Genomic DNA, 21,525 nt, shown 5'->3' with positions numbered 1-21,525 from the left:
ATTCTTACCAGACTTTTTTTTTTTTTTTTAAAGATTTTATTTATTTGACAGAGAGAAATCACAAGTAGGCAGAGAGGCAGGCAGAGAGGCAGGCAGAGAGAGAGAGAGGAGGAAGCAGGCTCCCTGCTGAGCAGAGAGCCCGATGCGGGACTCGATCCCAGGACCCTGAGATCTTGACCTGAGCCGAAGGCAGCGGCTTAACCACTGAGCCACCCAGGCGCCCAGACTTTTTTTTTTTTTAAGATGTTATTTTTAAACGATCTTGACACCCAACATGGCACTCGAACCCACAACCCTGAGATCAAGAGTTGTACGCTCTACTGACTGAGCCAGCCAGGCACCCCCTCGACAGACTTCTGAAACATATACCTTAGGTCCTAATATTTCATGACTAATTTCTATAATATGGTAAAATCCATCTGGACATCAGACCAGTGTGGGGTTAATTATTAATCAAAGCCATTGGCAGCAAAGACGGATGGCTGCAGCAACTAGGTGGGCAACCTAAGAGCAGGATGCTGGGAGGAGCTTGCAAGGTGGGCAGTGCAACCCCGTCTCCATGGGGGGCAGCAGATACTGGGCTCACAGCTGCTCTGTAGGACTATATAGCTCAGGGTTGCCAGGGGACAGCTAGTGAGCATTTTTTTCTACAGTCATCTGAATTAATGTGCTATTGCACATAAGCAAAATGATACTACAATGTTCTTGGAAATTTAAAAAAAAAAAATTTTTTTTAAGTAGGCTCCACGCCCAGCATGGAGCCCAACATGGGGCTCAAATTCACGGCCCTGAGACCAAGACCTGAGCTGACATCGAGAGTTGGAGGTTCAACCAACTGAGTCACCCAGGTGCCCCAATGTTCTTGGAAATTTACACACACAAAAATCAACCATGGCTAGGTGACAGGGATTCTAGTAGAGGGACAGGAGTTCCTTTCTTCCTTATCTCTAGCTGTTGGGAGTTATTTCATTTTATATGTTCGAATACAATTTATAAATTACATAAAAAGTACACATTGACATACAAAACACTTCAGAAGTCCTCTGAGAGAGCCAAAATCCATTTAATTTTATTTAGCCCAGTAGATCCCATACTATTGGACCTAGAAGCTCTGTTTTCCACATAAAATGTATTCACACCTTATGCAGCACACTCTGGGAAAGGCTTTCAAAAGGAATATTCCAACAAACCAATCAAAAATAATAGACTGCTTATTCTGTGCCATGTCGGGGCACCCCACAGCTGTTCCTGCAACAGTGCTGATGGGCCCTGGGCACCTGCCGGCTTCAGCTCAGCTGTGGGGACACGGCAGCTACCCTTGAGGACCTGATGCCCATCTCTCCTCACTGCTCATCTCACAGGGAAGAGGATGGGCCCCATATTAGAGCTTAATAAATGGGAGCTTCCCCCTGAATCCTTGGAAAACATTTTTTTTTAAACTTCTCTAACAACCACCTTATGACAGCAGCTTAATGAGTAAGTTAAAGACAGAGAAATATCTCCTCTTACGTGGCCTGAATACATTTGATATTGTCAGAACCTGGCAAGTTGCACTGCGTACTACACTGCAAATTCTGGGATGATGAATTACAATGACAATGCCATACTTTTCACTTGTTTCTCTTTTATCTTTTTTTCCCTAATTTGTAAACATGGAGCACAGGGTGGGATAGCCTTAGATTCCTAACCTTTAAAGTGAGCAAAACTATATTCATCTTGCAGAATTTGGTCAGCCAGAATTTTTGAAAGATCAAATAACAAAGCAGAAGTATGTTAAGTGCCTAAAACAATACAGAGATATAGCAGGACTCAGTACATGACAAGACAACTATGGGGCGCTTGGGTGGCTCACTGAGTTAAGCCTCAGACTCTTGGTTTCAGCTCAGGTCATGATCTCAGGGTCACGGGATCAAGCACCAGGTTGGGCTCCCTGCTCAGCAAGGAGTCCCCTTCAGATTCTGTCTCTCTCCCCTTCTCCTTCTGCTCCCCTGCCTGTCCTCTCTCTCTCTAAAGTTAAGTATTTTTTTCAAATGACAAGATAATTATTGGTATTATTTCTAAACTACCTGTTAACATCAAACTCTTGGAAGATGGGAAAAATCATGGATCTGAAGTATGTTCAGTCACTAGCGTAAATCGCGAAACCGAAATATTTGAAGTTGTTGACATTTTTTAAAGGATTGGAAAGGTCCCTTGGAAATTATCTTTGGCAGATGACAAAAAGAGAAACCGAGGCTGAGAAAAATTAAGCAACTCGCCCATGTTCTTCACAGGAGCATGAATTACCAGCGCCCAACATTTGGATCCCACCCTAAGCATACAAAAACCACCGAAAAGTTGCAAACACAACAGGATTCGTATCTGAAGTGAACACACCCAGAATCCCAGGGATTCTGTAGCTTACACACATCGGCATGGTTAATAAACTTGAAGTCTGAGCATAAGGAGTGATCTGCTGCGAATGTTCCCAGGGTTTTGTTTAAATCCCTGCTCGCCTGCTCAGGGGGACCCGGTTTTCGCCGAGCACTGTAGGATCTGGGCCGCAAAGCCTTCGCCCGTCGCACCACTAGATGGCGCCAAACCCACTCACGGGGACTGGGGGAGCCACCGAGTGTGGGGGGAGCCCAAGCTGGTGGAAAATGGGAGAAGTTTACCGTCCTGGTGCCATTTTAAACGTTCTTACTCGGACGTGAAAGTAGATGAATTAAGTTTGCCATTATCCCGCCAATTTAAGTCTAATTGAATTGGATAAAAACAGAGCAGAGCCGGAGAACTGGCAGCCAGCCCAGCGTCCCCAGCCCATATTACAGGGCGAGGGAGAATCCTGACAGAAGCCGGTCTTCAAGCCCTACCCGACCGGGGAGCACACGCCCCGCGCCTCCTAAGCAGCAGCCCGCCGTCCGAACCCTGTTTTAGGGTCGATGGGAGCCGAGCAATCGTAGCAGCGGAAGGAGGACCGTTTCTAGAACTTCAATAGAAGAGGCTACAATGTAGGGATCAAAGGGGGGCATGAAAGAGGACAACGATCGCACGGAATGTGAATCAGAAAGAAGATAAGCGAATGCGGGCCGTTAGGAAGCGGCGGCTGGAGCTGGAACTCAGTTACAGAACGCCCAGGCCGCGAGGAGCCCTGCGGGGAAGCCGAGCGCCGCCCGAGGACTCCCGCGTTCGCCCGCCGCCGCACAGGTGCTCGTGCTCGTGCTCGTGCTCGCGGCCGGGCGCCAGCCCCGCGCTCTCTCCGCCAGGACGCGCGGCCCTGTCCACGGCGGCTGCAAACCTGCCGCCACGTCCGCATGGAGCCCCGCGCGGAGACGGCCGCCCGCGCGCACACGCGCTCAGCCGCGCGCTGCACCCGCCCCGGACGCGGACGGACGCCGGCTGAGAGCCGGGCGGCCGCGGCCGCGCCCGATAACGTCTCACGGGAAGCTGGAGATCAGCCCCGCTCGCGTTCCCACAGGAAGCCCAGCTCCAGCTGTTGGCCCCTAGTTAGTAATCCGTTCCCTGCTCGCGAAAGAACGCCGGAACACAACCACACACGCGCACACACACACACACAACCACACACACGCACACGCGCCCAGCCCTTCCCCTGAGGAAGAAGAACGATTCCCAGAAGTTTCAGGGAGAGGCCCGGCTGGCTGACGGAGCTTGGCAGGAAATGGGGGGACTCTGCTACGAGGCCATGGTCTTCGCCGGCCCCCGCGCAGGCCAGGCGTGTCACGGGGAGAATTCAGATGCGGAGAAGCCATGTTTTCCCTCAGGGGTGCCCCTACTTTGGCTGAAAGTGTTTGGGACCCAAACCTTCGCGGCCGGCATCAGATGTATGTATCTGATGGGAAGTGCCGGCTGAGCTGTGGTTTGGGCACCGCTTCGGTTCCCTGTAGCTCGCGGGTTAGTCCCCCCGAGCCGCCGCCGCCTGTCAGAGCGGGACGGAATCCCTGTTACCTCACAGGACGGTTCTGAGGAGAACCTGTTACCTCACAGGACGGTTCTGAGGAGAACCTGTTACCTCACTGGACGGTTCTGAGGAGAGCCTGACAGAAGACGTCCTGAGGCACAAAGGAGCCTCCGGAAATACCAGCCTCCTGCCTTCAGTTTAATTTTCGAATTCACGTTGTCCCTCACACTGTGAACCAGGTCTCCAGCTAAGAGAAGAAAAATGCCTGTGTCTGTGGAGGCACTGGGGAATTCTTCCAAGTCTTATCCCACCCAATGGCTCTCCAAAACTTCTCGTCTGGAAAGCCACTTACTCTTAAAATCTGAGGATTCCAAATAGCTTTTTTTAATTATTATTGTGGGTTATCATAATAGAAATGAATACTGAGAAATTTTAAAAATATTTAAGAGAGTGACCATCATCATGCGTGACACGTTAATACAGATTATGACAAATAACTATTTTCCAAAACAGAAAACGTTTATTGAGAAGAGCGATGGCATTTGCGTTTTACAAACCTCTTCCTGTCTGGCTTAATAGAAAACAGCTGGTTTCTCATGTCTCTTCTGCCTCTACATTCTAACTGTTGTAGTACCTTGTTTTGGTAGAAGTTTATGAAGAAAAATCAGCCTCTGTGTGAGGGAGGAGTATTTTAATAGGTTCTAAAGATAAAGTGTGCATATTCTTTGATACTACACCCAAACTCAGTAAGTGCTAGCTTCTTTTAAGTTAATTTTAATGTGGAATCGGGAACCTTATCAGTGAACTTTTAAAATTCTCTTCCATGAAACCCATTGATCTGTTTTGCACTTGGAATGGGTCTTTTACCCACGCATGCTTTTGTGACATTCGGAAAATATTGGTTCACTAACTTACATAGATCTTCCGAATTTTGACACATTTTATTACACATATCCCCCCCAAATCACATTACTATATCGTCAGCAGTCTCGTCAGAATAATGTCTATAAGGAAGTTGTCAAGCTCACAGAGATGGACCCAAGTTTTCCATAGTTCTAATCATTGGCAACTGATATTGTCAGTTGTTTTACTTGAGGGGACAAGCTTATTTTAATCATTTTGAGAAAATATCCTTCAAATATCCAAGTCTAAACAACCATATTTTGGCTTTCACTCTTTAAAATTTTAAAGAATAATGGTGTTCCAGGGGGCATAAAAGGCTAGTTCAGCTCACAATTCAATTACTAAGTGTTCTTCCTCAAGAAAACCAACTCTTCATTATTCAGCGGAAATGCTTGATGTGTATTTCCCAGTTTATCACAGAGAATATTCAATGCGCATGTACTCAGAGGTCAAGATTTACAAAATTAATAATTTTTACTGATTTTCCAGGGACATTCTTTTTTTTTTTTTAAAGTAATCTCTACACCCAACATGGGGCTGGAACTCACAACCCCAAAATAAAGAGTCGCACATTCCACCGATGGAGCCAGCCAGGTACCCCTAGCAAGGGCATTCTTAAGTGAAACTGCAATCTGTTTTACTGTGAGTATGTGGTGACAATTTGGTGCCACATGCCACATGCCACATGCCAAGGAGGCAGCAGTTTCGCTCTCTGTTGCTTTTGCATCATCAGTAGAAATGTCACCACAGTGAAAAAATCAACACCTTAATATTAATATGAAACTAATTTTTACCTTACAAACTCCCTGAAAGAGTCTCAGAGACCCCTTTAGTGCCCTTTTTCCCTCAGGTCTCCAACCCCTGCGACCTCTGACTACTCTTTACTTCCCTATTGCAGCACTCAATAGAATGGGGGTGTCTCTGAGTCTGTAAAGTAAAAACTATTTTCATACATTAACATTAGAATGCTTTACTTCGCCATGTTCTTGATGTATACTTGACTCCCCTATTTTTAACAATAATTACTTGGCATACTGATTACATGCCAGACACTATTTAACATAATAATACAGGAGTCAACCAGACAAACAAGTCCTTGCTCTCACCACTCATATTCTAGAATAGACAATAAACTTGTAAATAAATGAACACGCAAGACAGAAGTCCTATAACAATTAAAAATAGACCGATGTGACCAAAGATGAGCCTGTAGTGAGATGGCTCCAAAATGAGGGGTGTCAGGTTTGTGCCTGGGTATGAATAATGGTGAATCATGAGTAGAAATTAGGATGGGTCGAGTTTCCAGTAGACTGGCTAGGGTAGAATTGGAATTCTACCGGGACAAGGAATTTGGGATAAGGAAGAGGAAAGAAGGCTTGGTTCCTTGTGTTTAAAAGGAGCGTCATCTTACCCCTTCTGGAGCGGGTGGTACCTCACCGGCCTTCCAGGGGAAGTAGCAAGGCATGATGGGAATGTCTGCAGGAAAGCAGCTGGGGTTTGGCATGAGAAACCACTCTGCCCTGCGAGGGCTGCTACAGCATCACTGGTGTCACTAGACCCTGCTTGTTCTGCCTCGAGGCTGGTGGGAGAAGGGGGACAAAGATGGAACTGGATTTATTTGTAATTTGAAGGCCTTGTTGCCCTGGTTGCAATACCCAGCCCACACAGTCATCCCAAGGCCAGCCGTCACCGCTGCTTCAGGGTATTACAGAGCCGCCTCTAGCGCACATTCACACCTTTCCTCTACACCAGTAGTCACGTAAGCCAGCTCTCTAGAGCGAAAACAGAAGTAAAAACAAAGAAATCACACAAAACTCAGAAGAATGGCCTATTACGAAAAGCACTTTGCCATGGAGGAAATAATTACACCATTTGCTTGAAAGAGTTCTAAGGACTCAGTTCTTGCCCTGTTTTCCTCTTCCCTTTGCCCTGGCAAGAGGTCCCTGCCATTCCTGCTGGAGGCATGTGTCCTCTGCATCCCCAGGGCACGTTTCTGGTGTTTTCTTCTGAGAACCCCTCATATTATTCTGGGGGGTGGGGGGGGGCAGCATCTAGTCTTTCCTTGGATTCAACCCGCCCCTCCTCCTCCCCCTGTGAGCTGGCTCCTTTGCATTAATGCCCCTTCCCCCATGCCTCCTGGAAGGGCCACCATTTTGTTTTCTTTCACATGTTTCCCATAAGTAGGAATTATTATAATCCCAACAGAAGTATATTTTACCTCCTTCATGAGTCCTTGCAGCCACTTCATGTTTTTCAAGAAGAGACATACTGGACAGGCTGTCAGTGTCTATGCAGAACGCTGCACTTTACACCACCCGTAGACGTTGGACATAAAATGTGAAATATATCTGCACTCTAGAAGTACCCATGCATGGCCGTCCACTCAATCTCCTCTCTCCATTAAATCATAGCATATTCCCCTTTCTTAGTATAGCATAACATTCTGGGGGAGGTGACAGGGACTACTGCTTATCACTATACAGCTACAGCCCAAGCTTTTACAGATCATTGACACTTTTATTGTAAAGGTGTTAGAAAATGTGGTTCACTCTACTCCACAGAGGCAGCGGGGTGGGAGGGGCAGCCATGTGCAGAGTGGAAGGGTGGTTTTTGCTCTAATCTCTATTCCAAGAGCATCAGTACTTCCGCTGTAACCACCGTTCCCCAATCATGTAACTTCTTGCATGGCCCCTTTTGGGGTTGGCTCTAAAGGGCTTACAGCCCAACATATACACCACATTTAGCAACTCTCCAGGGGCTTATCACAAGTGTCTCAGGAATGAGATACATGAAAGACTTTGTCTTATGTTTCCCGGCTTCAGTGTTCTTCTGTCCTGATGACCACATCTTCTTCATCACTGTTGCTCTGTCTTCTTTTTGAACTTCGATGTGTGTCTTGGCTAGACTTTGTCTCCCCAAAATAGATCCCCATAAATACTTTAACAAGTTGGTCCTGCATTTCTATCACACTTAAAAGTCACATGAATCACAGCAAGCCTTCCCTTGGGGCCCTGGGGAACACACTAGGGAACAACACGTTTGAACAAGGAAAGGGCGAGTCAGGCATAGGGAGCCAGGAGGCTCACACACTGCCTCCCCCAGTTCCATCCAGCAGCAAGCACCCTACGTAATGATGAGTAACGCCCTTCGAGTGTCTGTTAACCGGATTAGTTGGGGGTAGGTGGTAGTTATCGGGGTGGGTGGAGGCTGAGGGTGGCAAAAGCTAGCAGGAAATCCTAAAGAAGACAGGAAAGCTGAGGAATGACTGTCTAGTTTTCCTTTGCTCATTCTTCTGACCGTCCAGTACTTTACAGTAAATTCACACACAGTCCAGTGAAGCAGGAAGGCCAGGGTGCTTTCTGATCGGTCACTTTATCCCTATTCATCTGGGATTCACAGTTTATAGCCAGCTTCTATCCTTAACTCCAGCTCTTTGGTTTCTGCAAGCATCTCCTCACCTCTTAGTTTCTTCAAATGTTCTTTCCGTCTCCTTGAGTTGGCTCCATCCCTTGCTCTGAGTGTTTCCTTGTGCCCTTTGAGAACCCTGTTGAACCACTGGCTGTCACCATCGGGCTGACTCAGTGGCAGGAAGGCGAGGAGAGAAGACAATAATCAGAACGTGGGTGGCTCATTCAGTTAAGCATCTGACCTTGGTTTCGGCTCAGGTCATGATCTCCAGGTCACGATGTCAGGGTTGTGAGATCGAGCTCCATGTAGGGCTCTGCACTCAGCCAGGAGCCTGCTTGAGATTCTGTCCCTCTTCCCCTCCCTCGCTCGGGGACACACACACACACACACACTCTCTCTCTCTCTCATAAAAAGGTCTTTTAAAAAAAGATCTGATCAGTGCTTGCTTCGGCAGCACATATACTAAAAAAAAGATCTGATCAGAAACAAGCTGTTTAGTGAATACATTGAAAGCTGTATTTGTATTCCAAATCTTAATTGTTCAAATATTTTCTGCCAACTTTGCCATTTCACTTTTCCCATATAACTAAACTCATGGAGAAGAGACATGAAAGGAACTGAAGTCATAACTAATATAATTTGTACTATGTAATATCAGCTCATTTGTTTTGAGATGATAACGTATCCTATTTTGTAACTCCCACCTAAGGCCTCCCTGGAAGGTAGTAAACATTGATAATGATAGATAAAAACTGAGATTTCACATTTTAGTTCTTTTTCTTTGTCTCTCCTCAGCCAAGCAACAGAGAATTCACACAGCTCTCCTGAGAACACCAGATTTGCATGTATAGTGCGTACTAAAGCAAGCACGTGCTGGCAGTTGCTGTCAAGGAAGTAGAAATTTTCCTCAGCTTAATTCCCAAGATACAGAGTCTGAGCATGTGGCAGGAACACAGCACGCGTATTTGACAAACTCATGGCGCTCCCACTGGCACAGTGGCAGACGGATGGCTTCCGCAGTCAGCTGCCCGCATCGGGTGAGGCTATTTCCTTCAGAAGAGCAATACTGTACCTTCAAAGGCATCTTGATGGATTTGATTTGGCTTTTTGCTTGTGGCGCTTTAAAATGGTCACCCAGGGGCACCTGGGTGGCTCAGTGGGTTAAGCCTCTGCCTTCGGTTCAGGTCATGATCCCAGGATCCTGGGATCAAGCCCCATGTCGGGCTCTCTGCTCAACAGGGAGCCTGCTTCCTCCTCTCTCCCTCTCTGCCTGCCTCTCTGCCTACTTGTGACCTCTGTCAAATAAATAAATAAAATCTTTTAAAAAAATAAATAAATAAAAATAAAATAAAATGGTCACTCCAAAAGCTGAATGTGTGAAGACAATCACTTATTCCCCAATGATGTCAGGCCTTACATGGCTGTGGAGAGACCAACAACTCTGCTGTATTATCTGGTTAAGTGGCCATCGAAGCAGAGTCCGGGTACCTGAAAGCCAGGTGTTGATCACCTGTCTGTCCCCCACTTTCCCCATCCCATATGTATCACTCAGGGTTCTGCTGATAAGCAGAACCAACAAGATGTTTCTAGAGAAAGGGATTTATTTTCAGCTCATGCAATTTGAGGGAGTTGACAAGTTCAAAATCTGCAGGGCAGGCTGGCCGGCTGGAGATTCCAAGAACTGATTCTGTAATCTGGAGGCAGAATTCCTTCTTCTTTGGGTGAAGGGGGTCCCAGTCTTTTCTCTTAAGGCCTTCAACTCATTAATGATGGAGCACATCTGCTTTACTCAAAGTCTGCTCATTTAAATGTTAATCATATCTAGGGGTGCCTGGGTTGCTCAGTCAGTTAAGTGTCTGACTCTTGATTTCCACTCAGGTCATGATCTCAGGGTTGTGAGCCGAGCCCCAAGTTGGACTCTGAATTGGGCATGGAGCCTGCTTGAGATTCTCTCTTACCCTTCCCACTCCATCTCTCCCTCAATAAATAAATAAGTAAATAAACAAATAAATGTTAATCATGTCCCCAAAAAATCTTCTCAGCAAACAGAGGCTAATGTATGATCAAACAAGTGGCTCTCACACTCCAGCCAAGATGACTCCATAAAATTAACCATCGGCACACAGTAAGGCCTCCATGAATTGACTTGATTAGATATGTATCCCCAGACAAAACATACCCTGAGCCACTATTTGCTCAGCTGAACAATGCAGGGATTGGACTTCATTCCCCCCATTCTGGTAGGCCAACAGCAAAAATGTAAGTCTTGAGACTATGAAGAACCTGTGACCTCTGGTCTCTTCAGGTAACACCTTCCCCCACCATGGAGGCTGCCCCCAGTCCCAGTAGCAATAATATAAATACTGTATGGTGGTCCCACCCGCCCTTATCCTCAGGGGATACATTCCAGAACTTTAGTGAAACTGAACCCTACATACACTATACATACACACTTATGACAGAGCTTAATTTATAAATTAGGCACAGTGAGAAATTAACGATAACTAATAAATAAGAAAACAGAACAATTATAATGATACAACATAATAAAAGTTACATGAATGTAGCTTCTCTCTCTCGCTCTCGAAATCTCCTATTGTACTGCACTGGCCCTTCTTCTTGTGATGGTGGGACGTCACTTCCCCTACGTGACGAGGGGAAGTACGGTGGGGGATGTAGGAGCTGTGACCTAGTGTGGGCTACTGCTGAACTCCAGATGACACATCAGAAGGAGGATCTTGGCTTCTGGGCCATGGCTGACAGCATGTAACTGAAATTGCAGAAAGCAAAATCGAAGATACAGGACTACTGTACAAAGCTCTATAATCCACGAGCTGTCTTCCTGCTATCCTGGTTTCCTAAGGCCTAACCACACCCAGGGACAGGACTCAAGCAGCTTGGGATGTCCAAATCACCAGCTCTCCATAGAAGAAGGGCTCCTCATCTAACGGTGAATAGACTGCTTAAGAATTTAGAACCCAGAAGTGAAGGAAATGCCTCTGAAATTGCTGGGACCTCAAGGAGAGCCTTCTAGAAAAATAGGCACTAGTTCCAGCCATGACTCCTGGTCTCTTTGTTGTTGTTTTTTTTCTTTTAACCAGTCCAGGAAGGAAATAATGTCCAGTGTCTTTGGAAGATGATTGGAAGAGGGTCACTGAGGAGGAATGAGGTTCAAACCACGGTCAATACATAGACCCTAAAGCCATGCCTGGTCCATAACACTCAATGATGTCCATGGAATGGACCATTTATTGTATCATTTTAGCCTTTCTCCATCTCTCTCTGTTTCCCTGAATCCTCGCCCAAAGGTAGCATCCACAGTAATGATTCCCTTGGAGTCATTCAAGCCCGAAGCTTGAAGCAGACAGAACCAATGCACAGGGGACCCTACACACCATGGTGGTTTCTCAGCTCTGAATCCATATATCAAACATGATGGGTGTTTCTTTCAGCCAATGCTTCACAAGGAGCAAAAAGGCAAACATTTCAGTTCAGTTCAGATAACACATAGATCTATTTCTGTTTTCCGTCTGATTCCACGCATATGAGGACTTTGACACAAGGTAGGCAATTTGATTCAGAAATGTGTTGTTTCATTTAGATTTTTGTTTGTTCGTTTTGTTTTCTGAACTTGCAGCTTACCGACTGGGCCAAGTAACTAAACCACGAATCTGGCATTTCAGGCACCTAGATCACATCTTTTGAAAGTTGTTTATGTATGTGGAGTTTATCTGAAACAACTGTACAGTCAAGGATAAGTCCTTGGACTTGGAGCCAGTAGAACGGGGCTCTTACAGAACCCAAGATGTCATGTAATTTATTTCTGCCAACGTAGACGAGATAGGTAGAGCCAATGGTTCATTTTCCATGAGGCTTTGTGGGGTACTGAATCTTGACGAGGGTAGCGTGGACATAGGTCTGGAACCTTAGAGAGTAACTGTGCCGTGTTCAATCAGCCTCGGGGAACACAGGCCTCCAAGCCGGATGATCTGAAGAGTTAGAGTCATTGTCCTTTGTAGCTCAGTCATCCTGTTCTACCAAAAGGATATCACTCTCAAGTGAACTAGATAATCACTTCTTAAGTGATATTAGGAAGTGGTATTATTTCCTAAGAAGCAAACAAATTGACACGTGGAGAGAGGATAAAAGGATGAAGGGCCCTTAACTGGTTGTGGAGAGGAAGATTTTTTCCAGAAGGTAATACATAGGCTGAGAACTCGAGTCAGGAGCAGCCGGCTGTGTGAAGCTGATCTTCCAGACATAGTGATGGGTGAGAGAGAGGACAGTGGGACCGAGGGAGATGGGAAATCATGTCGACTCCCACTGCGTCTGCCTTGTGCACCCAGCCTGCTGGTGCTATCATTCACAAAGAAGGCAGAAAGCAGGGAGAAGGAGAGGCAGGGGGGAAAATCAAAAGTTAGGTTGTGGGGGCGCCTGGTGGCTCAGTGGGTTAAGCCTCTGCCTTTGGCTCAGGTCATGGTCCCAGGGTCCTGGGCTTGGGCCCCGCATCGGGCTCTCTGCTCAGTGGGGAGCCTGCTTCCCCCTCTCTCTCTGCCTGCCTCTCTGTCAACTTGTGATCTCTCTCTGTCAAATAAATAAAATCTTAAAAAAAAAAAAAAAGTTAGGTCGTGGACACGTCATGTTTGTGATGACCGTGAGAATTCCAAGGGGAGATGCAGAGTAGGTGTGTAGGAGCTAGGGTCCTGGCAGAAAACCAGGGCAAGGGGAAGCAAGCTTAATGAAAAGACTCTAATAAAGGTGTGGGCAGAGTTTAGGGAAAGCAAAGAGATGGGACAGTGCCCTGAAGCTTGAACAGTGGGGGGCCATGACCTTGCCTAGGCCTGAGGAAGCAAGGGAAAGGGGGCAATAACTGGTTGAGAGACAGGACTAGGGGGCTAGAGGCAGATGGAGAGGGCTTCTGAAGCATCTGTGGCCTTCAGTAGAGAGAGAGAAGGCCAGTCTGAGGTGAACCACAAAGAGGGAGTGGGGGTAATAAACTTACAGACCTCACTATCCTCCTACCTTTCAATCTCCTGCTGGAAAGTTCTGTTGGCTAAGTCCAGCTGGAAGTCAGAGAGTCTGCTGATGTAGTTGACAAAGGTCAAAGTGCCAGGGCAGAGAGGAAGGTCACCAGGAGTACAGAGTGGATCTGGAAGGGCAAACAGAAAACATGCACATCACAAGGCAGTTGGATACACAAGTCTGGAGCTCTAACAGATGTATGGGGTAGTTAGCAATACCTGGTACAGGGCACCTGGGTGACTCAGTGGGTTAAAGCCTCTGCTTTCAGCTCAGGTCATGATCGCAGGGTCTGGGATCAAGGCCTGCATCAGGCTCTCTGCTCAGCAGGGAGCCTGCTTCCCCTCTCTCTCTCTGCCTGCCTCTCTGCCTACTCATGATCTCTGTCAAATAAATAAAATCTTAAAAAAAAAAAAAAAAAGAAAAGAAAAAGAAAAAGATAAAAGAAATACCTGGTACATAGGCGGGAATTAAAATCATAGCAACAGGGCGCCTGGGTGGCTCAGTGGGTTAAGCCACTGCCTTCGGCTCCGGTCATGATCTCAGAGTCGTGGGATCGAGTCCCGCATCGGGCTCTCTGCTCAGCAGAGAGCCTGCTTCCCTCTCTCTCTCTGCCTGCCTCTCCATCTACTTGTGATTTCTCTCTGTCAAATAAATAAATAAAATCTTTAAAAAATAAAAAAAAAAAAAATAAATAAAATAAAATCATAGCAACAGATGAGGTCGTGCAAGGAGAGCAAATGAGGAGCAGGGACTGAGCCCTGCAGGACTCTGACCTTAGAGCTTAGCTGGAGAATAAAGAGGACTTTGCAAAAGAGACTGAATAGGAGAGGCTAGAGGCCGAGGAGGAAAAGCAAGACAGTGTGGTGTCACAGAAGGGCGACAGGTGCAATAGGAAGAAAGGATCAGCTGAGCCTCTTGAGTCAAATGCTCGTGGGAAGCTGAGGAGCAGGAATGTGCCTCTTGGGTATGGCAAATTATTCCACAAGGATGCCAAGCACTGTGCTTGTGGGTGTTGCCCAGAGCGTAAGTCCTGGGTTTTGAGGACATCCCAACCTAGATGAGGAACCAGGCCCACTGCAGGGTGACGGATCTGATAGAACTAGGAGCAAGTGCCTTTGGAAGCAGAGGGCACTGGGAAAACTTTCCTAAGGACAACAGTTATATAGGGTATGTCCATAAATTCTTCAGAATAAAGAATTCCAGTATTGGAAAAATCTTGCGTTTTAAAGAAGAGAAAAATGAAACTCAGGAAAACCACTTGTTACTCCTTGACTCAGCAGCCCATTGGGAGGATGCTGACAATCTAAATATTTTCTTAATTTCAGAGCTTCTTGATTAAATCTTCAAAGGACAGACCTATGACCTAAAACTTTATTAGAATCAAGGTGCTATTTGGGCGCCTGGGTGGCTCAGTGGGTTAAGCCTCTGCCTTCGGCTCAGGTCATGATCTCAGGGTCCTGGGATGGAGCCCTGCATCAGGGTCTCTGCTCAGCAGGGAGCCTGGTCCCCCCCCCTCTGTCTTCCTCTTTGCCTACTTGTGACTTCTCTCTATGGCAAATAAATAAATAAATAAAATATTTTTAAAAAATGGCTAGCATGATCAATTAATTTTATGTGATAGGTATTTTATCACAATTAAAATTTTTAAATTAAAATGCTTACAACTTTGTTTTACATCATTTAATATCAAGTGAACATCCTTCTCAAGAAATCAAGAAAATATTTTTCTTGAAAAATCAAGAACTATTTTTTGTATTGTTTTTTCAGTGGCTATACAAAAGCCTATTTTTTATTACACACCTTATTTAATCAAATTACTATTTTTTGAAATTTGGTTTTCTACAAAGCTAAAACATCATAAGAAAACTGCAAGGGGGGTCACTGAAGCTACATCTTTACCATATGTATAATTATTTTCTTAGAATAAAATTTCAGGATCAAAAGACAGCAGAGCTTGTCATGTGTGAGGGAGGCAGGAAATATAATATAAATGTTGAAATATTAAAACCAATCAGCAGAGATTGAAGTGGGAGTGTGATACAAATTAAGTGCTAGACAAAATATTTCTAGTTGGGGAAAGGAAGTGTTATTTATCCGTTCGCTTACTCCATATAGAAATTATACTGAGACTCTGCTGTGCACCATTGTTTTAGACACTGTGGTGTCAAATTGTCTTAGACATTCTCTTATCCCTCAGGGAACCCAAAAGCCAGGCAAGAGAGAAGTCAGTCAACAATTTCAAGGCAGCTTAGGACAGGAAGAAATGGAGATATGCCCCAGGTCCCATGGGAGCAGAAGAGGAAATTCACCAACGGGGAAGGCTTCTTAAAGGATGTGGCTGTATGTCAGTGAACTGAGTGTGGACAGAAGAGTTGGAGTTACTTACACTAAGAAAGGGGATAACTAAATGGGGTAGCCCACCTTGCAGAGGGCCCACCTTCGAGACACCCCTCCCCAATGATGCCTACTTCCTATTATTCACAATCCTGTGTAGCCTTCTCTCCTGTTGGATCAGGGCTGTTCTGAGTGACCAAGAGAGAACGGTAGAGATAACACTGTCTGAACTCAGAGGCTAGATTATAAAAAGCATTGCAGCTTCTTTCTTGCTCTCTTGGATTACTTGTCCCGCCGGAAGCCAGGTCTTGGGCCAGGAGGATATTCAAGCAAAAGGCATGAAGAACTGAGGCCTCCCCAAGAGCCAGTGCTACCTTATCAGCCGCCTGAACAAGCCTTCTCACAAATGGATCACCCGCCAGGCAGCCCCCCCACCCCACCCCCTCGCCAGCCTCCCCTCTCCCACCCTATGCACCACCCCCTCCCCCCGCCGCAACCCGAGACCTCAGCCCTGACTAGCATCGTGACTTCGGCCTCTTGAGGGAGCCCAAGAGAGAACCAAGAGACATACTAAGCTATTAGCTATTGCTGTTTTTGTAATCCACTAAAAAGTCTTGGGGTCCTAAAAAAAAAGTCCCAACAAAGTTCTAGAGAAAGCACGGAGCAAGGGACGGGAGAGTAAGTAACATGTGAGCAGAGAACCCGCAGCTGGTGGGAGTGGACAAGTGGCAGGGACATCATGCCTCCATGTGTCCCGTCCATGGGCTGGGGGCGGAGATGGGAAATGGTTGAGGTCAGGTAGGAGAAGGTTTTGAGGAGGGCACGCTAAAGTTCCTTAAATTGAACAGGTAAGCTGATGATTTTTGAACCGTCCCCAGAAAAGCCCAAGGGCTTGACACCTGCCAGCCAGCCCACCTGATGCTGGGGGGGGGGGGGGGTTGGCAAGGGCCAGCCCCCGCCTTGCCCCATCCCTGTTCCAAACGCACTGTGCTTCTGATTAGTCCTTCCTTTGAAGGCTATGTTCTGTGGCCAGAATTTTGAAAACCATCTCTGCTGGCGACAGAAGCGCCTGAGTCCATCATCTCCCCTCCCCACACAGGAGAGCGGGCAAGGCCCTGAGTGCCGCCTGCAAAAAAACCGTGCAGGTTTTCTGGATCAGCTTCAGTAGCAACGCGAAATGGAAACCAACCCTGGGCTTCGGGGAGGGCTCAAACCTTATCAAGGCGCGGCGGAGCGCAGCGCAACAGCAGCGCGGCCCTTCCCGAGATAACGAGTCACGCTTCCCCGCGGCACACCTGTGCCGAGCTCGGGTTGCAATCTCGGCTTCCCCAGAGATGAGGCAACCACCGAAGGCCACACCCTCACTCAGGGCAGAGGTGGGGTCCGCTCTCCCGACCCCGGCGTCCGCAGTGCATTGTTTCAAGTCTTACGCCACCAGATAAAAATAGTGGGACCGCAGGGGTATCCGAGGCCAGGGCACAGAACCAGGGCGGAGGGGTGTGCCGGTCAAGAGAAGAGGCGCAGGGAGGGGTGCGGCAGGTAAAGGGAAGGGCGGCATCCCAGCCTGTCGGTTTGGGCCAAATCTGTTTCCTTCCGCGCAAAACAAGAGACACTCGTGCTCCCGGAGCCCCCTGCTATCTCCCGTGCTGTGACACTTCTCGAAATGTCTAACACGTCCAAAGGTGTCAAATTCGCATTTTCGGTCAATGTCCAGAAAGACGCAACTCCGGTAAGGAGAGGAGGAGCTTCCCTTCTCCGTTTCATGCCTACCTCCTGCGGCGCTGACCTTTGCGAGGCGCGCGCTACGTGGCGCAGAGCGAGCCGGTCCGCGGGCGGCTACGTGACTGCCCGCTCGCCGCGCCCCTCGCCGCCCCGCCGGCGCCCCCGTCCGCCCGCACGGCAGCCGGGCGATCGGGGAGGTGGGCGGGGCCTCGGGGGCGGGGCGGGGCCTCGCCGCCCGCGCCCTCCACGCTCCGCGGAGCTGGGGAAGCGGCAGCTGCAGACTCGCGCACAGCCAGGTGTGGGATTCCGTCGCGTTTCCCCGACCGGGACGCGCAAGGTCACCAGCGCGGTCTGAGCCTGCTTCCTCATTATTAGACTAGGCACTGGCGAGACTCTGAGGCCCGTCCAGATCTAGGGTCTGAGGCCGTGGTGTCCTGAATGTTGCTTTTCTAGGATCCTGTCTGTAAAGCGCCATAAGGTCCTTGGAATCATAGTGCTGACTTCGTTTTGTCACCCACTGCTTATTTGTCACCCACGAAATGGCCGCTTTAGAATCAATAACCATAACATCATTACTATATAGATAGTTTACCGATCACTTTAAATGGTAGGCTTGGATCCAAATCATTACTTCCATTTTACAGATGACGAAATTAACAGTTTCCTTTAATACTAATAATCATTATTACTGAAAACGTAAATTGCTTAAGAATATATAGATATGAAACTCCTTTTTCTGGAGCCACTTTCAAAGAATGCTCCTGATCTGACCTTAAACAAAAGGAAAGGGCAAAGCGATGTTATCTTTTAGGTCAGGAAAATAAACAGAGTTTTCTGTTTTCTTCCCCCTTTTGTAAGCAGTGACATTTGAGAGGTTTCTCACCAGCAGGTTTTTGCTTATGCCTGAAAATTATCCGACTGACATTAGCCTAAACAAGGGGCAGGGGGCAATCTGGGGGGACCTCCCTTGTGCTTTAAACAGTATATTGTGAGGCTGCAGAAATGGGGGCTACAGTTTTCAGGGAAATACCCTTTTGCTCAGTTTATTGGGTGGGTTGCATGGTCTCCCTGGCCTCAGAAAATGGTCAGGAGGGTAGAAAGGAAGGAGGTTTGTTGGTATCTGCTTGCTTCCTTTGAGGCTTAGGTGTTGTTCAAAGAACCCCAAGGGATGAGGTCCAGCTGGGGAACTGGTTTGGGGTGGGAGTGGTAAGAGTGGTAGAGGAATCCCAGTGGCAGAGCCCTGCTCATTGTGTGCTATCCCCTGCACTACAGTCTGAGGAGATGGCCACGACTCTTTCTTGTGTGATAAAGCTCAGAAAGTTGCCTCAACTGAAACAGCTAGGAAGTAAGACAACTGGCTTTCAGACCCAATCATCTGAGCTCCAACTTCAAAGCCGTCTCCTGTTTCAAAGCCCTAGACGTCAGGAAGGTTCTCAGGTCCCATCAGAGTGATAGTGATGAGGGAGCAGGAGGAGTGCCGGGTTGACTGAGATCTCCAGGGGAATGAGAATGTGGGTCTCGAATCTACCAGGATCTGGCTCCAAAGCAGTGAGATTCACTGCAAGTAAAGTCACACAGCAAGAAATGGCAACCGTGCCCCAGGGGTCAAATTGAGCTCCTGAAAGGCCAGGAAGTTAAGACTGTTTTTTATATATTAGAGTGGTTGGGGAAAAAAAATATTTTTTAAGATTTTATTTGTTTGTTTATTTGACAGTGAGAGAGCGCGCTGGCCTACGCACACATGAGCGGGGGAGGGGCAGCGGGAGAGGGAGAAGCAAAGAGCCCAACACAGCAGGGTTCCATCCCAGGACCCTGGGATCAAGACTTGAGCTGAAAGCAGCCACTTAACCAACTAAGCCACCCAGTTTCCCTGGGGGTAAAATATTTTCTTAAAGACTATTTCATGACTTAAATTTTATGAAATTCAAGTTTCCATAGCCATAAATAAAGTTTTATTAGAACATACCCGTGCTCATTGTGTCTTTGCCTGCTTTCACATTACTAATTCTGACTTGAATAAAATCGATTATTATTCACCATAATTATGTTCAACAAAGTCATCAGGAATACTGATTAGCAAGTACTGAACCATTGTTCCTGAGGGAAATACAGAAGTAGGTTTATCTGGAAGTCTCTGGTCACAAAAGTTTTGTCAAGAGATGAATACATATTCATCTTTTATGTGTGATGAATACATAAACATATTTTATGTGTATTTCTTTTTAAAGAAGTTTTATTTTTATATATTGTTTATTCACTAACATTGAACTCATGGTCAGTGTGCTCTTGGACAAAACTTCCCTAACACACACATTTGTCCCCTTAAAGTCACATAGCAGCCATCTTGTGCCCCTGGAGCACTATGCTTGGGTGCTATTTTAAACACCAAAATCACCAAACACAGACACAAAATGACAGGAAATGGACCACAAAAAAGACATTTATGTTTGGTGTGAGAGCTGAAATGAGAAGACAGAATGTCACCTTGTCCAACTTCACGTCTGGGAACATAGGTGTCAGGCGACTCACAGTTTTCACTGCTCTGCCCACGTCCATGAGTGACTGCAAAGGCACTACAGTACTGCTTTGGGGTTATAAATATATTTTAGTCAGTGGGCAAATTTGTAACTACAGAATTCAAGAATAATGAAGATTCACCGTCCTAGCAGCAGAGACGATATGGACTGCAAAATCCGTAATATTTACTGGCCCTTTATAAAAGAAGTATGCCAGCCCCTGCCACACAGTGTTCTTAGCTTTCCCCCCAAAGGTGAAATGGGCACAAAGGGACACCATCATGACGCCCAAACTAGAGGGCCCTCTTAAGGAAGAGCAAAATGAAATGGGTTATGAGATCAGGAAACTGGGAGCTCATGTAATTGAAGGTGGAAAGAATTTCTAAACTGTCGGGCAAAGTTTCAGTTTCTTCTCATCACAGATCTTCTGGTTTTCATTCAACGAACATTTTTTCCTAGTACTTTTTAATGTGCATGGGTCTGTACCCAGTGTCCGGTTTAATCAATAACCCTTTTACCTGGTCAGTGCATTGAAACCGAAGCAGTGAAAGGCAGGGAGAGAAGACCTGAAGCAAAGCCTAGTCGGTTTATCTTGGAGCTCTCTATACCTATCTATCTATCTACTTGGATGTATGGACTTGGAGATGTATAGATTTGGAGAAGCAGCCTCTGAAACAGATGATTTTTAACACTTGTTTGCTTGTTACGACTTTTTTTTTTTTTTAAGATTTTATTTATTTATGTGACAGGCAGAGATCACAAATAGGCAGAGAAGCGGGCAGAGAGAGAGAGAGGAAGAAGCAGGCTCCCTGCCAAGCAGAGAGCCCAATGTGGGGCTCGATCCCAAGATCCTGGGATCATGACCTGAGCCAAAGGCAGAGGCTTTAACCTGCTGAGCCACGCAGGTGCCCCTGTTACGACTTCCTGATTGCAGAAAAGTTTTGAGACAGCTCACCACCAAAGCACATGCTAACAGGATGAGGGAGACTAAGGGGGTGTGTGCATGGGGCGCTTGAGAAGTTGTGCACCACAAGGGGGCCCTGGGCTTGTTACATGGAGTTGCAAATTTGAATTTCAGGTTCTCATCTCAAAACACTCGGGTTGGGGGAGATGAAGTCAGTTCTGAGAGCAAACTCCGTGGACAGAGGGCTTTCTGCAGTCCTTAGGAGTCACACAGTTTCCTGATGTGAGGTTTCTCAGAGTGGAACCCGGAGGGACGGGGCCCCGGCTCCACAAACTCAAGCCGATCCAAACCAAATGCTTAACTGCTTCCTACCGCAATGGAAACGCAGCTCTGTATTTTCTTTGGAACCTACATATTAAATGTCTGACTATTTACTTTCCCCATGTCTGGCCATACCCGAAAGAAAGAACCTAAAGTACCAAGAGGAGTGATGCCCGGAATAATTTTGAAATTGCCCTTCATGGGGGACGTTCTCACTCGGCCTCTGGCTCAGGGTTGGAAGGCATCCGTTCGGCGCTGAGAGAGACCGTAGTTTGTTGTTAACTGAGGGGGCAATCCGTAGACTAGAAATTTTAGACTGCTGTGGGGTCTAGAGGGCCGGCAGGCAAAGCCAGGAACTTTTCTCAGGAAACGGTTCGGGGCCCACCCTAGCCATGAACAAGTCACGGCTTTATTCTACAGGGAGGGCGAGAGGTGATTTCATCCTGGAAGATTTTCAAAGGCCACCACCCCGGGAAAAAATTCCAGCAATGCTTACA

General features: G+C 46.9%; 1 protein-coding gene across 1 annotated transcript; it reads right to left on the bottom strand.

The window, feature by feature from the left end:
- Positions 1 to 7,297: 7,297 nt before the first annotated feature.
- On the bottom strand, positions 7,298 to 19,843 carry LOC309855312 (uncharacterized protein; the record flags this gene model as incomplete). The annotated part of the gene is made up of 4 exons (XM_082715479.1): positions 7,298 to 8,374; positions 13,232 to 13,358; positions 17,336 to 17,546; positions 19,772 to 19,843. The coding sequence occupies 4 exons, from the start codon at positions 19,841 to 19,843 to the stop codon at positions 8,272 to 8,274; spliced, it is 513 nt and encodes a 170-aa protein (XP_082571605.1). The 3' UTR covers positions 7,298 to 8,271.
- Between the last annotated feature and the right edge of the window lie 1,682 nt (positions 19,844 to 21,525).

The sequence above is a fragment of the Mustela nivalis genome (assembly GCF_964662115.1).
Source record: "Mustela nivalis genome assembly, chromosome: 20".
Lineage (NCBI taxonomy): Eukaryota > Metazoa > Chordata > Mammalia > Carnivora > Mustelidae > Mustela > Mustela nivalis.
The sequence above is the reverse complement of the archived record's forward strand: the minus strand, read 5'-3'. Positions and strand labels throughout refer to the sequence as shown.